The 599-nt window shown below is 36.6% G+C and overlaps 1 protein-coding gene across 1 annotated transcript in view; it reads left to right on the forward strand.

Moving 5' to 3' along the window:
• LOC118421785 (collagen alpha-1(I) chain-like) overlaps positions 1 to 554 on the forward strand; it is a 38,468-nt gene extending 37,914 nt beyond the window's left edge. The window contains exons 61-63 of the mRNA XM_035829287.1: positions 138 to 191; positions 412 to 429; positions 522 to 554. Coding sequence (XP_035685180.1) covers positions 138 to 191; positions 412 to 429; positions 522 to 554 — 105 coding nt within the window. The remainder of the gene's footprint in view (positions 1 to 137; positions 192 to 411; positions 430 to 521) is intronic.
• The last annotated feature ends 45 nt before the right edge of the window (positions 555 to 599 follow it).

Here is a 599-nt window from a genome sequence, read left to right on the forward strand (position 1 = left end):
GAGAATACTGAGGTAGATATTTAATCTTGGCGTGCATAAAATGTTTGCACATGTTGTCGTATATGTTGCTTGTAGCATCCAGATACTTAACAAACCTCCAAGTTATATAATCATAACCAGGGTGTTTTTTATTGCAGGGAGATACTGGCCCTATAGGACCCCCAGGATTAACAGGAAAACTGGGCAGAAAGGTGAGACAATTGTCTTCACTTAAGATGTGGAACCTCCTACATGCCATACAGTACTGTGTGTTCTCCCAGTTGGACATGTTTTGGCTTAACATCAGATGAGTAGCCTGGTGTTAGAAGAGGCAAAAACTGTATACTGCATTTCCATGCATACTTTTATTGGAAAGTTTGAGAAAAACTTGATATAAATGATGATTCTTTATTTTCTTCCTTCATTTTCCAGGGAGAAATTGGGCCAAGGGTGAGTTGGAATTTCATATTGTTGCTATTTAGTTCTTTCTTTCATTGTTATCATTGCTATATTTTTAATCCATTTGTTTACACTGTAAAAAGATGGCTTCACTTCAATGTACAATGTACATCTAAGCATTGTTGCTGACATTAAATGACACTTGCTTTTTTTCTTGCCAG

The sequence above is a fragment of the Branchiostoma floridae genome, chromosome 8 (genome assembly GCF_000003815.2).
Source record: "Branchiostoma floridae strain S238N-H82 chromosome 8, Bfl_VNyyK, whole genome shotgun sequence".
Classification (NCBI taxonomy): Eukaryota; Metazoa; Chordata; class Leptocardii; order Amphioxiformes; family Branchiostomatidae; genus Branchiostoma; species Branchiostoma floridae.